At 41.3% G+C, this 14,501-nt stretch overlaps 1 protein-coding gene across 37 annotated transcripts in view; it reads left to right on the forward strand.

Moving 5' to 3' along the window:
- The window catches only part of LMO7 (LIM domain 7), a 154,879-nt gene that overhangs the window by 50,818 nt on the left and 89,560 nt on the right, over nt 1-14,501 (forward strand). For 33 of the 37 annotated variants that reach the window (XM_083610384.1, XM_083610366.1, XM_083610370.1 and 30 more), the window contains exons 3-4: nt 4,876-4,946; nt 7,780-7,849. In XM_083610384.1, the coding sequence (XP_083466510.1) occupies nt 4,876-4,946; nt 7,780-7,849 (141 nt within the window). The remainder of the gene's footprint in view (nt 1-4,875; nt 4,947-7,779; nt 7,850-14,501) is intronic. The other 4 variants (XM_083610390.1, XM_083610356.1, XM_083610388.1 and 1 more) reach the window with 1 other exon arrangement.

A 14,501-nucleotide genomic window follows, 5' to 3' on the forward strand; every position in this document is an offset into this window, starting at 1 on the left:
GGCAGTCCATTCCCAAGGATTAAGTGGTGGTCTTTTACTCCTTTTTCCTCCACTTTTCTTGCAGGCAAAATATATTTTCTCCTCTTCCCTCCCCTCTCCTGCAATTCAAGGAGGGAAATCTTTTAATTTGATGTTAGGATTTAAGTCCTTTTAAACCCAACTCTCCAGCGTTAGCTTAATCAGTCTTTGCTTTGATCTATATACAGAAAGGAAGGCGGACTTCCTGTTTGCGCCTTCCCGTTTCAGTGCCAAATTAATCCTCTTTTTCTTGAATCCCCCGGTCTTTGAACTTGACCTACTCACGGGTAGTTGTCTGTTAGCCGAATTGTCCCAGGAAAAAGGTCAGCTTTGCTCCACGGAAGAAGCAGTTGGCTCTCAGCACCGTGCCTGTCTCCCCGCTTCACTCCGGGACCCCTTACGGGGTTCCCTCGCAGTTAGGGGGCGCTAAAGGTGCCCGCTGAGTCCCACGAACACAGGCTTCTCCCGCCTGTAGTTTTCTAAAGGGTCCCCGCATCGCTGTCGCGGTTAGACCCGATTTCCGTGGAGTTATTCCCTCACAGCTGGAGGGAATCCGCCATTACCGATGGCGCCTCCTCCGGAAGTCTTATGATTACTTAGCAAGTAGCAGCAAGGACCCCTGTGTGATTATAGCCTGTTCACCAGACAAGGTTTAACTGGATGTACATATTGGCTGCCCATGTCCTAAGTATGATCCTTATCTGCTTTTGGTTCTCCAGTAGTCATTGGGTAAATTCTATATGTTACCGGTTAGTAATGCCTAGTTAATGTGAGTGTTTCACTCCACATAAATATTTAAATCCTTAATCTTCTCTTTTGTCCCACGGAAAAAGAAGTCAACAAGACTAACCTAGAACTAAAATATGGATATCACAAAGATAATTGAGAATCTACTTCAGTAAACTTTGACAGTAGCAAGCAAGTAATTACACAGGAATTTCAGAAATGTTGTTCAATAATTAGTTCTTTATGCTCATACTTGGGTGTAGGCCACTGGAGTAAAGGAAGTCGAATGCTCTGAAACTGATAGCCTCGTTTCTTCTGGAATGTGATTTGTCAAATGAGGTGCATGAGACGCACACTGGATTCCTTTTTCTTTTTCATTAATTGATGTGGATTAAAGAAATGCACCACACCTCTGAATTAACCAGTTGGTGAATGGTGTGTGTGATCGAAGTATGAATCATAATGCTTTAAAAGCTAATGATTTTTCACCACAGTGATATGATATGTTAATGGCTTAAGGGGACTAGTAGTAAAATAGATCTTGGCTTTTAAACTGCAGTCATGCAACAGTTGCCAAACGCCGTTTTTGAAGCAGTCTTTTTCTTTATTATGAGCCAGAACAGCAGAGTGGGCAGGGTTGGATTTAGCTTGGGGAGAACTGAACAACCCTATCTTTGCTGAGTATTCATTTAAATATAATGTCATGCTGGCTACCAAAGCGATATGGGCAGGAAATCCACAGCTACTAGACATCTCTAATGTCAAAAACATATCAAAGGCAGGTAAGAGGCTCTTATCAAACCTTTTTATGAATAGCAATGCCCTATCTAATACATGATATCATTACCAAGGCTGTAGGGCAAAGGTAGCAGACACAGGGATGTGGGGATTAGTTAACATAGTTTGCGTCAACTTGGCCAGTGGAGAATGCTGCGCATTGCCTGCTGGGAAAGACCTCTGTTCTGTAATTCCTTCTGTATGCAGTTTCTAGTGAGATTAGACATTGTGATGCAAAGTATGCGCTGATCTCAGTATGCAGAATGAGCTATTTAATGATGCCCAGCATGTTTCAGCTTGATGAGGTATTCCTCTAGGAATTTAAAAAAAGAGAGTACAACCTACTCTTTCTTCAGTATATTGAGATTGATTCTCTCTTTTTTTGGTCTATTCCAGTTGAAGCATCCCATTTTTTGTGTGTGTGTTGAAAGTACAAGTTGTCAGCTAATTGCATTTCTTAAATGTTGTACTTACTAAAGTACCTTAGAAATAAAACTGTTAGCCACCAGTGATATTTATTTATTAAGGACATTTTTATTTTTATGTTTTTCAAAAATTATATTGATTTTCCAAAGAATTTTTTTAACAAACAAACAACCAAACAAACATCTCAACCGTATTTAAACCAAACTTAATAACATTGTTAAGTGACTTTCTCGTATCCCCCTTGTTGAACTTCAGTGTATATCATTTTAACGGTTTTCCAAAACCACTATTCTTATAAAGTTAACTTAATCACTTAACATCATTATATTTTCCTTTCCAAATCAGTCTTAAACATATTAATTCATCTCATTACCTAGTTATGTCCTAAGCCTGTTATTTGCAAGCTTTTCCAATCAATTTAACTTAGCATATTTAACTAAATAGTCTTTTAATTTCATCCATTCTTCCTGATAGTCCTCCTCCTTCTGGTCACGGACTCTTCCAGTCAGGTCGGCTAGCTCCAAAAAGTCCATCATCTTCATCTGCCAGTCTTCCACTGTTGATACTTCTTGTGTTTTCCAATTCTTAGCTAATAAAATTTGAGCAGCAGTTGTGTCATACAAAAATAATTTAACATCTTTCTTGGGCAATTCCAAACCTGTTATTCCAAGAAGAAAGGCCTCTGGTTTCTTACTAATTGTATATTTCAACATTTTTTTCAGTTCATTATAAATCTTCCAGAGGTCTTTCACCTTGGGGCAGGTCCACCACATGTGATAAAAGTACCCTCTTTATCTTTACATTTCCAACATAAGTTATCACTGTTATGGTAAATCTTTGCTAATTTTACAGGAGTCAAATACCATCTATACATCATTTTCATTATATTTTCCTTTAACACTGTACATGCAGTGAACTTGACCCCTTTCTTCCACAGTCTTTCCCAGTCTTCAAACATTATGTTATGTCCCACATCTCTTGCCCAATCTACCATCACTGATTTAACTTGTTCATCCTTTGTATGCCACTCCAACAATAAATTATACACTTTAGACAAATTTTTAACTTTAGAATCCAACAACTCTGTTTCCAACTTAGATTTTTCTGAGGCAAAACCATTTTTCTTATCTAATTTGTACAGTTCATTAATCTGCTGATAATGTAGCCAATATTAAGGACATTTTTAAACCTCCCTCCATCAATTAATCCCAGAGTGGACTAAAACAGCAATTAAAGCAACAACTCTAACAGCATACGAGCAGGCCATGATGGGAGGGGTATAAATAAATAATAATAATAATAATAATAATAATAATAATTATTATTATTATTATTATTATTATTATTACAAATAAAATACATAATAAACATTCCAGCATACCAATTGCAGCAGCAGACTGATGTTCCACAAATCTCTGGGCAAACAGATTTTAACCTGGCACTTAAATGTCCATGCCAGGCTTACTTCCAGGGAGAAGGTAGGTCATAACTGGGGTGCTACCACCAAGAAGGCCTTATCTTGTGTCATCACCCTAGTGCTGGAACAATGAAAAAGCCTCCCCTTGATCTAAACACCCAGGCAGGCTGCCAAGGTGAAGTGGAATTTCACATACCTGGTCCCTCAAGAGATTTCAGAGGGCTTTATAAGACAGTCATCTTAAATTTAGCCTGGAAATGATTAGGTCATCCAGGGATGACCTTTCAGGATCAGTGTTCAGGATCCTTGATGTCTGTCTCCATTATCTTGCTTTGGCATACTGTACTAACTGTAATTTCCAGATTGTCTTTAAAGGCAGCCCCATGTAGAGGGCAATATCCAAATGATCAAATAATACAGACACTAGTATAACTGTTTAAAAAGATGAATGCCATTAGAAAAGAATGGTTCAGAAGAATGGTAATTTATGAAGGGGGTGGGAGACATTTGAGGGTTTAGCAGCTATTTGTTTTTCTGGCTTGAATGTCGTTATGAATGCATTACTTATATGTTAAGGCATAGCAACCTAGCAGTTCCTGCCAACCTAGCAGTTCGAAAGCACGTCAAAGTGCAAGTAGATAAATAGGTACCACTCCGGCGGGAAGGTAAAGGGCATTGCTGTGCACTGCTCTGGTTTCGCCAGAAGCGGCTTAGTCATGCTGGCCACATGACCCGGAAAAACTGTCTACGGACAAAATGCCGGCTCCCTCGGCTAGTAAAGCGAGATGAGTGCCGCAACCCTAGAGTCATTCACGGCTGGACTTAACAGTCACGGGTCCCTTTACCCTTTAACCCTGTATGTTTAATGAAAGTTGAATGAATTGCAATGGGAACCTGCAGATTATGAAGCTGGGGTGTGTGCCCTGTCCCTGTTTCTAATAAAATAAAAGTGCAAATAGAGACACAGTATGGTAGACGTAGTTTTGAACAAATTTTCAGGCCCTTGAGGTAAAACACCTTAAGAATGCAGCAAATTTGTTATCGGGGCCATTTCCCTGATAGAATGTCTCCTGTGCCCTCATTAAAAGATAGCATAGTCTTGCATTCATAAGCATGAATATTCATTAGGGATACAGATAGTCAACTCAAAACATGTGGTTGCCCCTGGCATTACTACAAACCTACAAAAATCAGTCTGAGGTTGGGGTAAATGTCTCTTCCTAGGTGAACTAGGGAAGGGTAGAGATCATACTTGCAGCTCCTGTGTGTTTCTGAGGCCTACTGAGCACAACAGTGTGGATCCTATTCTGCCCCTTCTCTATGTCCAAACTTGGGAGGGAGATTGGAACTTGTCATACTCACCAGGATTAAGGGGGGGGGGGAGGTTTTTCACCATGCTGAGTAAAAATTGCAGACTTGAGAAATGACATCCTATGAATGCATCTAAAAAGGCTGCATTCTCTTGTTTCCCATTTTCTGAAAAGACAGCTTATGATATGTTTTCTTTCTAGGCAGCTACTGGGAAAAGTTTTGGAAAGAACGACTTCCGTGCTGCTTTGGAAAATGGAGTCCTCCTGTGTGAGTAAGTATTTTTGACAAGAAAAGGCTAGTATTTATCTGTAAAGCTTTTTAAAACTGTTGATCATCTATTGATGAGTGCAACAGCAGAAGCAGTTCTACCCTTCTCAGGCTTACAAGACTTCTTAGTATTTTGCTTTGTCTTTCACGATGCCTTGCGCACCCCATGCCTAACTTGAAAAATGTTTAATTGCAACTGAAAATATAATTGTGTGCGCTCTTGGGTGTTTTATTTAATGCATTTCTCTTCTATACTTTGTTTGATGCATCTAAAACTAAACATTAACCACCTTCAACAGAGCAATTTTGGTATAAATCTACCCACTTCTATTATTCCCATGCATAATGTGACATAGTCCTCCTCTTCAGCCAAGTGATACCAAAAAAATCTGCAGAGAAGGTGGGTTGTATCAACACCAATTCTGAGGATCGTTTAGTTCAGAGGTTGGGAGCCTGTGGCCGTCCAGATGTTGATGGGCTGCAGCTCTCAGAATCCCTGGCCATTGTTCATATTGGCTGGGGCTGATGGGTGTGTTTTTCAATATGTATCACATGATACGTATCACATGCAATATGTAGCATGTGTTTTCCCATAAGTTCATACCACCCCGATTCCAACATAAGTTGTGACTTGGTAAGAGAAAGAAATACACATGAGCATTCATTTGTATTTTCTCTCAAAATATGCATTTTAAATATATATTTTTTAAAAACTGAGAACTAGTTTGGAACATTTGGAAAGCGTGTTCATCAGTGGAGAACCCCAAGTTCTTACCTGTACATTAGCCTGATTCACACAGGTCAGTTTCTGTTGAAAGTCTATTTACAGTTAAATTCCTCAATCATCTGAGGAGAGGGAGCTTTCTCTTCCTGGCTTCTCTTACATATTATCTAGTAAAAGGATACCCCAAAAGTGTCAGTATTTGGGAGTGCTATGGTACTATTCTCCCAGTGCCCCAACCTTTTAAAACATCAGCATGGTACTTCTCCCTCTCTTCCTCTGCCACATGTTTAATAAGTGGTTGTGGTTTTTGGAAAGGTTTAAAACTCCTACCAGGTACCCTTTTCAAAGATATATTTTCCTAGTACTTTTGTCATATTTGGCAATAGAAATGGGAAAATATCTGGCATTTGGCAGATGGAACTGCCCCCATTTCTGAAGCTTCCCTTCATTCATACTAATGAGCACCCACTTGCAATCAAGAAAGATCTTGGATGATAGCCTTTAGAAATGAAATTCTTTCTGAGAATGCAAAGCTGCACTGCTGCAACTTGTTTAATTCTATGGTTAGGGTTTATAGATCATTCACTTTATGTTCTCCCCTCCACTTATTCTCAAGTATTTGTGAGCGAATGGAGAAAAAATGTTTTTACCTGTTGGCATGCTGTTGTATATAAATGGAAGACCTTCAATTATGGCGATCTAGGCTACCAGGCTTGTGGGAGACAGAGCTGTTACTGTTTCTGAAGTTTTATTTTGCTTCAGATACTGTATTTATAGGCAATTTTTCAACTTCGTCATAATGAATCTTCCTAAATTAAGACCTTTGGAGTCCATGCCTCATTCTTGGTGGGGCTGGTTCACACATATAGCTCACCACCTGACAACCATCACATCAAGTGATGACATGCATGTGTGATTTATCTTAACGCCTTTCAGTAGAGTTAGTCCACAAAACCTTGGCAAGTAAGCAGTTCTGAGCTACTTGCCTGTGTGAACAACTCTGTTAGGACTGTCAAAACTGGAGGCAGGATATTGATTGAGTTCTGCCTTGTTAAAAATCTGCTTTGGGGAGACTTGGGTGCTGCCTGTTCACCTAACATTGTGTAACTATAGCTGCTGCCAGCTGGACTAAGCCCAGCGTTCATTTCTGCTCCAGTTTTGTATGCTGAACTGGTCAGTGCTCTAGTTGGACCTGCTTTTTAAGTGTATGATGAATCTCCTGGTTGTGTAAATTGGCCGTGATGCATATGCTACAAGAGGGTACTGAACAACTTTGTCCCAAGTCACATTTGTTTGTCCTTCTCTGTGGTAATGATGGGAGTGATGACTAATACTTTCTCCCCTCTGCTTCGTAGGAAAGTGTAGTCTATCTTACATGGGTGGTGTTTGGGTAAAGGAACAGGTCCTTGCTTGGTCAGTACAACTTTTCTAAATGAGGAGCACAAGAGTTCTCCAGAAGCTTATTAGAGGCTATTCCCAATGAATTGAAATTCATGAATTCCCAAAATTGAAAATGGCGCATAAGCCTCTCTAAAAGACAACCCCGCCCGTCCCTTTCACTAGTCTCTTCTTACGATGGGACGGTTGCATTCTCTGTGCAGTTGAAGCTGTGGTGCGGCCAGCAAAAGGTCTGGCCAGCAGTTCTTGTGAACCATGAGCTCTAAGACACTCCCAAATTCTCGCAATGCACAGGGGGGATTCCTTGGCGGGTAAATCCAAGGGTTCTCTGAAGGTAGACAGTTGGAAACAACTTTTTTAAAATAGCAGGTTGCACAAAACAAAACAGAAAAGATTATTGTCTATGCATGCAACTTCATGGTACGAACAGCAGTATTTTGTGTACCTACATTCTATTTGTTTGGCACTTATTTTCCCATGCTTAAAGATTTCTGTTTCTTTGTTTTACATTTCCCAGTCTTTTGATACTTACATGTACACATGCATAAGTTCTATTTTTTATCAGCAGAAAAGCTGAGGCAAAGGCAGTTGTCATCTGTTTAATTGATTCGTATAATTTAAATAAGAGGAGCAGTACTTTGTAATTTTAATGCTTATGTTTAGCCCTAGAGTAAAATTGCATTATAAAACCTGGTTAACTCTCATTCTTTTGTAGTCTAATTAACAAGATCAAACCTGGCATCATTAGAAAGATTAATCGTCTGTCAACACCAATAGCTGGGCTGGTAAGTCGTAAAGTATATTTTTGCATTGTCAGTTTTGCTTTCTGGATTCTGTTTATTCAAATTAGCATTGGCAAATTGGATTTTTAGAGGTGATATTAATATAAGGTTTGGGTGCAGTACTGGCCATTGTGTGCCCTCCCAACAGCCCCAGTATGACAGGAGGTCAGGGATGATGGGAATTGTAGTCCAACAACATCTGGCTCCCCCCCTTGTTGTTTGCATGTTACAGTATAGATTTACTAGATGTTCACAACATGTTCTTAATGTATTGATATTGGTAAAGCTATGCCAAGCCTAGTAATGTACAGCAATATTTTCCTTGAATTGCGTTTCATCTTATTCTTCATACCAACACAATTACTAAGCATTAGTAATGTTGCCTTTAAAAGGATAGTCTTCTCTCTCTCTTTACTTCCTGCCTCCATATGCAACATCTGGGTCAAGTTTTAAAGTAACTTATCTAGTGTTTTATTCACTCCCACCATGATCCCCTATCTTTCCTCCAATGATGGTATTCATTTAAATTTAACAAACTCTCCTTCCATTGCTAAGCAAATATATTATATTTTGAAACAACAGATTAGTTTGTTACATTGCGCCATTTGAAACAGAAAATGTATATTTAATAGGGACAAGCAACTTCAAGTCTAGGGGCTCTTAACACTTCCTATGTTAGGCACATTAGCTATTCCCCCCCCATACAGGTAAATATCTTTTTACACCACATTCCCTTGCCCAGTGAGTCAACATTTAACCCTTCCATAGCAGGAAGAGTGGTAAGGTAAAGGTAAAGGGACCACTGACCATTAGGTCCAGTTGTGACCGACTCTGGGGTTGCGGCGCTCATCTCGCTTTATTGGCCGAGGGAGCCGGCGTACAGCTTCCAGGTCATGTGGCCAGCATGACTAAGCCGCTTCTGGCGAACCAGAGCAGTGCACGGAAACACCGCTTACCTTCCCACCAGAGCGGTACCTATTTATCTACTTGCACTTTGGCGTGCTTTCGAACTGCTAGGTTGGCAGGATCAGGGACTGAGCAACAGGAGCTCACCCCGTTGTGGGGAAGAGTGATACTGAACCAAAATAGACATTTTATGGCAGATTACCACTGAAGAAATGGTAAGATTGCTCCTCATCCAATCTGTGTAGCTGTTATTCAAATGCTTGTTCCCTATGGCTGCTGCTTACCAAAGAAAATCATGTTGGGGCAGATCCATCATGGATGCCTATGCAGCATCTAACGTGGTCCTCAGAAGATGAGGAGAACTAGAGAGCAGCTTTATTGCTGATGGCATAAGTGCAGTGTGTGTGTGTGGGGGGGGAATCACAAGCCTTGGTACCTTAAGGTGAGCATCCGTGTTGTATAATGAGAGGGGCTGTACTAAGACACAGCTCTTCACCTACTGGAAGATGTTTGGGAGAGGGGAGGTATTGATAGTCAGCCTTTTTAGTTGTGTTAAAAATATCTCACGAGTCGGAACGTGAGTTTCTGACCAAAATGTTTATAGGTAATAAATTATTTTTCAAACAAAGCAAAGAAGAGGTGAGTTCCCTCAGGTGAAGTAGTATTTTAATGCCTTGGGCATGGTAGGTAGGATTATTTTTAGACCAGAACCCATAGCATTCTTCACAGTACTGTTCGTCCCTAAGCACATTTGAATGTTATTTCTCTTGAAAATGTTTGGGGAGCGATTGAGCGTTTTGAATCGGGCATTGTGTACTGCAGGAAGGGCAGCATTTCAATTAGCAAATTCCATCTGTGTGATGCTCTTTACACAAAAAAGCATGCAGGGAAAGCTGGGCTTCTTAAGCTGCAAATAAGATGTGAAGCAAGCATTTCCACAGGAAAACTAAGAGTGTGTTGCTGGGGCGGGGTGGGGGTCGGGGAAGCTAAACTAAAAGACAGATAATATGTTCTGAAGTATGCATATCTAGGGTAAAGTAAAGGCCCCTCACAGGTAGTTCTTGCCATTAAAAAACCCCACAATAATGCGTGAGGGCATGGAACCAAACTTCTGCAGCAAAACATGCATTGTGATTGTGTTAGTTAGCTACACAAGTACGCCCAGTCCCAGCTTGGTTGCAGAGATAGTCTGCTGTGACTTGGCATTCTATAGAATTGACAAGCAGAGGAAAAATGTAAGCATATGTCCATATACATCAGGAGTGAGGGCAATGCAAGGGCCAAACTTCTTCTGGGCAAACTTTCAAGAGCCCCATGAGCAGGCAAAAATGAACAGAGCAATGAATTACCTCTGTATCATTGTGTGTCTAGTTTCTGCACACATCTCTGTATCTTCCATCCCAACAAGAGGCATAATCAAAATTCAAAGACACAATCCAACCAGCTGAAAGGTGGGTGGGCTGCCAGTGAGGGAAGTATTATGGGCTGGCTGTGTGTGATGGGGGAATGTCCTGAAGATCAAATGGGGCCATATTTGGCTCCTGCAACTGAGATGTCTCCCCCCATCCCCTGCTGTACATATTTTCTTTTCTCTATACTGTATGTGCTGAAGCTTGTATCTCTGAGTGTTTTGTTAGTGCAATATATGTTCCATGCAGCCCACAAACAAATTTATAAATGGCAGCAAGGTCCTTTACAACAGGAAGGGTTTTCTGTCCCTGTGCTAGACAGTTGAAAACTTTACATGCACTTTCCTCTGTAGTGCTATTGTGCACACTTGCTGAATGTGGGTGTGTCCTGAGCTGTTGGGGATAATGTTCGCAGTGGAAGCACAAACAAGTCAACAAATGGTATTTGTGGATGATTAAACACAGCAGCGGAGCTAAGGCGTTCAAAGGTCATTGATGCCATAAAGGGCAAGCATACTTTTGCCTGCCCTGTTAAGAGATTGTTCTGTATTGTGTTTCCTGCTTACCGCTGGAATTGCAGCTGGAACCACGGCAGGTCTGAACCACAAACCAGTTAAGCCAGAGCAAATAGTTTCTAGTGGGTGTAGCATTTTTGAGCATCAGGGCCCTGCAATGTTTTCAAGCTGAATTCTTAGTAAATGTACTCCTGGCTTCAGTGTAGGAGGCAGTGCATTGGCAACCCTGGCAATGGGCGGGTGAGGAATGTGCAACATTTGCCCTGCCCTTTACACTTCCTGGGCAGCTGTCTAGATTCAGGCAACTTTTAGCCTGTATTTCTTCTCCAACTCTGGTTTGACAAGTGAGTGTTTGTGTGATTTGCCACCACTGCTGTTTGTCAACGTTCCCCTCTGTTAACAAAACTACCAAGTGTCAACAGAAGCACATACTCCAGAAGACTGTGCCGTTCTGTAGAGTGATGTGTGTTCTGAGGTTTATAGCAATAAAAGCAAGTATCAACTGTAGCAGCCTGTTCACAGGAAGCAAATGCAGGAAAGGTTTAATGGACTGAAAGAAACCTCCAAGCTTCAAATGAATCTCTGCACCTGTTATGTTTTCAGATAATATGATACCTTGAGAGTTAAACTGCTCTACTTCAATTCACATTGAAATCCTTTACCTTGCACCTGAGACACTCTAAAGAAATTAAGGGAATCATAGGTGGTAGCCTTGTATATATTCAGGCATTCTTAGTTGCCAATATCTCTCTAAAGTTGTCTTCTCCTAATGCCATATTCTGGCATTCTTAGGTCATATTACAAACTTTTGTTATTACAAAACGAAGGCTTGCTGATCAGAAGGTCGGCGGTTCGAATCCCTGCGACGGGGTGAGCTCCTGTTGTTCAGTCCCAGCTCCTACCCACCTAGTAGTTCAAAAGCACATCAAAGTGCAAGTAGATAAATAGGTACCGCTCCAGCGGGAAGGCAAATGGCGTTTCTGTGCACTGCTCTGGTTCACCAGAAGCAGCTTAGGCATGACCCTGGCCACATGACCCGGAAGCTGTAGGCCGGCTCCCTCAGCCAGTAAAGCGAGATGAGCGCCGCAACCCCAGTCATCCATGACTGGACCTAATGGTCAGGGGTCCCTTTACCTTTAAGGCCCACTAAAGTACTGATCTTAGCTCATCCCTTATTCCAAAACACTTTTATCAGTACCCTTATGTGAGACTTTCTTGGGCTCTTTCTGCTTGTATCCCAAGAGGAAGTAGGTTCTAGGGGAGGGAAAGGAGCCAGAAAAGGCACCACCAGAAGACTGTTAAACTGAAGACATAAAGATATTTTTAAAAAATCAACCCAGATCATACACCAGCCTTCCTGATCCCGGTACGTTCCAGGTGTTTTGAGCTACAACTCCCATCAGCTGTAGTCAGCATGGGGAACGGTCAGGGATGATTGTAACCCAAAATATGTTTGGTTCACCAGGTTGGGAGTAGTTGTGTTACACAGCACTAATGTCTAAATGTCAGTAACCCATCAGAAGAGTTGGATAAGTCTTTTGAGGCCCTCTAGTTCAACCTCCTGCCTCAGTTTCAAGAAATTCCATGCTGAAATAGCTCCAATAGATAGCTGCTTGAAAATCTTGAGTGAGATAGAGTCCACCACACCTTCTAGGTAACTGGTTCCATTGTCACACTGCTGTTGCTGTCAATAAATTTAGAATCAGGGAATTGTAAAGTCGGAAGGACCCAGAGTGTCATCTACTCCAATACCCTGCAGTGCAGGAAAACCTTCAGCCCACACCTATAATCTTTTAACTGAAGCCCATTCATTCTAGTCCTATATGTTTCTATAACCATTGAAATTAAGCAAGATCCTTCTAACTACTGCATATTCCTCTCTTCCCCTGCCCCCCATGGCAACATTTTGTAAATTTATTCATTATTCACTCAATTCCAATACAGATCACTTTTCACCACAGGAAGGCACAAAATGGTTTGCATTTTTTATGTTTTGTCATCTCTGTCACTGTCTTAACTATTCTAAATCCTGGTTTTAAAAGGGTGATAAGCAAGACATTTTGTATCTTTAGTAAAGGTAAAGGGACCCCTGACCGTTAGGTCCAGTCGGGAATGACTCTGGGGTTGTGGTGCTCATCTCGCTTTACTGGCCGAGGGAGCCGGTGTACAGCTTCCGGGTCATGTGGCCAGCATGACTAAGCCGCTTCTGGTGAACCAGAGCAGCACACAGAAATGCCATTTACCTTCCCACCAGAGCGGTGCCTATTTATCTACTTGCACTTTGACGACCTTTGAGATTTACTCCCTATTTTATATTGGTTTGAAGTGTTGGACTTTGCCTTCACATGAGGTCTTCCATCCCAAATACTATAACTGTGTCTACAGAAGTAGAAATGTGATTTGACTTACAGTTTGTGCATGTGCAAGAGAAAGAGAGGGAGATTTTGAGTTTATAAGTTATACCCTTGCAATATCTCTGCTGGCTTTAGATGCAACAGATTAGGGGAAGCTGGCTGCAAAATAAGGCAGAAAATGTGGGAGGAGAGTTACACTTTAGTTGCACACTCTACACACAGGCTCCCCTGGCCTCCCCTTTGCTCAGGCAAAAAATTATGTGCACTGCTAAACTTGCTACCATGCAGTGGTCTAGTTAGGCCTTCTCAAAGTTGCATCAATCTTTCGTGCAGTCTGGAGAAAAGCAACTTTGGTCCTTCTCCTTTTTACATAGATGGAATGTCACAGTCAGCTGAGATTAGTGTCTGGGAATTCTGGGCTTCCTGCTCATGTGACCAGCCGCCTGTTTCTCTCCATGCGCCATAAAGATAATTAGTAATTCTAATGCATCTGTGATGAATACTTAGTCACAAAGGCTTTTTGCCCTCTGAATGCTGAATGCAAAAACTAAAGCCAGCTATTTGTTGTGTTGTTTCTAATAAATGGAGTGTGAGTACCAATGTGCAGCTCTGACTCAGTTAACTACATGCACCTCCAAGCATGGAACTGAATTACAGTGGTACCTCATCTAGCGTCCGCCTCGTCGAGCATCCATTCCGTCGAACGTCCACAGCAAACCCGGAAGTACCGGAACGGGTTACTTCCGGGTTTGCTGCATGCACAGAAGTGCAAACCACTCCTCGCATGTGCGCAGACACGGCACTTTGCCCAGCGTCCTTTTCGGCCAGCGACCAGGGCTCCGGAACAGATCCTGGTTGCAAAACAAGGTCCCACTGTAATTGTAGAATGCATAAGCTTTTATGGTCCAATATAATAAATTCCCTATGTATGAAAAAGCTCATTTTATAACTCTGCAGATCTTGAGATTGTAGTCTGGAAGTATCCCTCACAATTTTGATTATTTACGATCCATAGGAGTTGAAGGGAGGTAAAAGCACACGCACACACAATACAAAAGTGGCAGTAGTTCAGGTAATTCCAAATCATGAGAAATTTTTATTTTCTTCCTTAGTCTTAACATTTATTATGTGCTCCAATGTTTGAAAATGATCACTATGTTTTAGTCCACATCTGCTGTAAAATTTGGCCATTGTGAAAAGTTGAGTTATGCTGCCACAGAAATCTTAGTTAATGTTCGAAACATATAAACTGCCCTAATCCCTGCTTTCTGCAGGTGGATTTTCTTGGTCCAGGAAATTCTCCTTGGAACTTTGTTTCTAATGCCCTTTTTGAGACTCGCCTCTAGACTGAACATACTTTCTAATGAATGAAGGTTTATTATTATTATTATTTTAAGCAGCAATTTCAAAAAGGAAACACTGTTAAGACTTACGTCTTCCCCTGCATTTTTTTTTTAACCACTGAAAGTTT

The sequence above is a fragment of the Podarcis filfolensis genome (assembly GCF_964270895.1).
Source record: "Podarcis filfolensis genome assembly, chromosome: 4".
NCBI lineage: Eukaryota > Metazoa > Chordata > Lepidosauria > Squamata > Lacertidae > Podarcis > Podarcis filfolensis.